At 33.5% G+C, this 1,148-nt stretch overlaps 1 protein-coding gene across 1 annotated transcript; it reads left to right on the top strand.

Moving 5' to 3' along the window:
- Positions 1-259: 259 nt before the first annotated feature.
- On the top strand, positions 260-809 carry LOC124422629 (histone-lysine N-methyltransferase SETMAR-like). The gene is made up of 2 exons (XM_046959352.1): positions 260-319; positions 393-809. The coding sequence occupies exons 1-2, from the start codon at positions 260-262 to the stop codon at positions 807-809; spliced, it is 477 nt and encodes a 158-aa protein (XP_046815308.1).
- The last annotated feature ends 339 nt before the right edge of the window (positions 810-1,148 follow it).

The following is a 1,148-nucleotide window of genomic DNA, read 5'->3' as shown; positions in this document are numbered from 1 at the left end:
AACATCCTCGCAGAAGGCGACCAAATCCCCATCGCAGGAGAAAAAGAAGCCGAGCAAATCGAAGGGCAGGCTGAGAAAGAGAACGAAGCCGGACGCGATCCACCTGAAACCTACGCAAGAGTAAAATCTACGCAGACGTAGTCGTTAGTAGACGTTAGTTCGGTCCGGCAGACCAGAACGGGAGTGGTTCTCCTCGTGCTCTAGAATCCATTTTTGAAGCGTATCATTACTGGTGGCGAAAAATTGGTTGTACATAGCAATGTCAAACGTAAGAGATCGTGGAGCAAAAAAGATGTGCCGGATCAAAGCATTTCCAAAAGTTTCCAAAATATCCATCAAAAAAAGATGATACTATATGTTTGGTGGGATTTTAAAGGAATCTTATTTTCGAGATTTTACCGGATAACACAACAATTAATTCGGAAGTCAACTGTCATCAGCTGGACGAACCGGCTGATGCATTTCAACATAAAAGGCCAGAATTAATCAACAGAATAGGTGTAGTGTTCCAACAACATAATGCGAGACCTAATTCAAGATTGATCTATCACCAAAAGCTTTTACAGCTTGAATGGGCTAGAATGCCAGACGCACCATATTATCTAGAACTGGCATCTTCGGATTATTATTTGTTACGGTCACTGCAAAATTTTTTAGACGGTAAAACCTTCACTTCAAATGAGTTGGTCAAATATCACCTCGTTCGGTTTTTTGTCAGGAAACACCAAAAATTTTATGATCGTCAAATAATTCTACTACCAGAAAGATGGCAAAACGTAATGAAACAGAATGGCCAAAAAATAATTTAATAAAATATTTGTTCATTATAGGAAAATTGTATTTTATTTTCATTAAAAAAACGAAATTTCGTTACGAACAACTCATTTTTATCGTTATTATTAAGATTATTTTCGTTATTATCGTTAATATTAACGCCTTTAATGTTATTGTCGTTATTATCATTATAACCGTTAATATTGTTATTATTGTAATTATAATTATTATTATTATTATTATTACTAATACCGTTATTAATATAGTAATTATTTTCATTATAGTAATTATTATTATTATGATATTATTATCGTTATTAGCGTTATTATCGTTATTATCATTATAATCGTTATTACCGTTATTACCGTTATTAT

Source organism: Vespa crabro, chromosome 3 (genome assembly GCF_910589235.1).
Source record: "Vespa crabro chromosome 3, iyVesCrab1.2, whole genome shotgun sequence".
Lineage (NCBI taxonomy): Eukaryota > Metazoa > Arthropoda > Insecta > Hymenoptera > Vespidae > Vespa > Vespa crabro.
The sequence above is the reverse complement of the archived record's forward strand: the minus strand, read 5'-3'. Positions and strand labels throughout refer to the sequence as shown.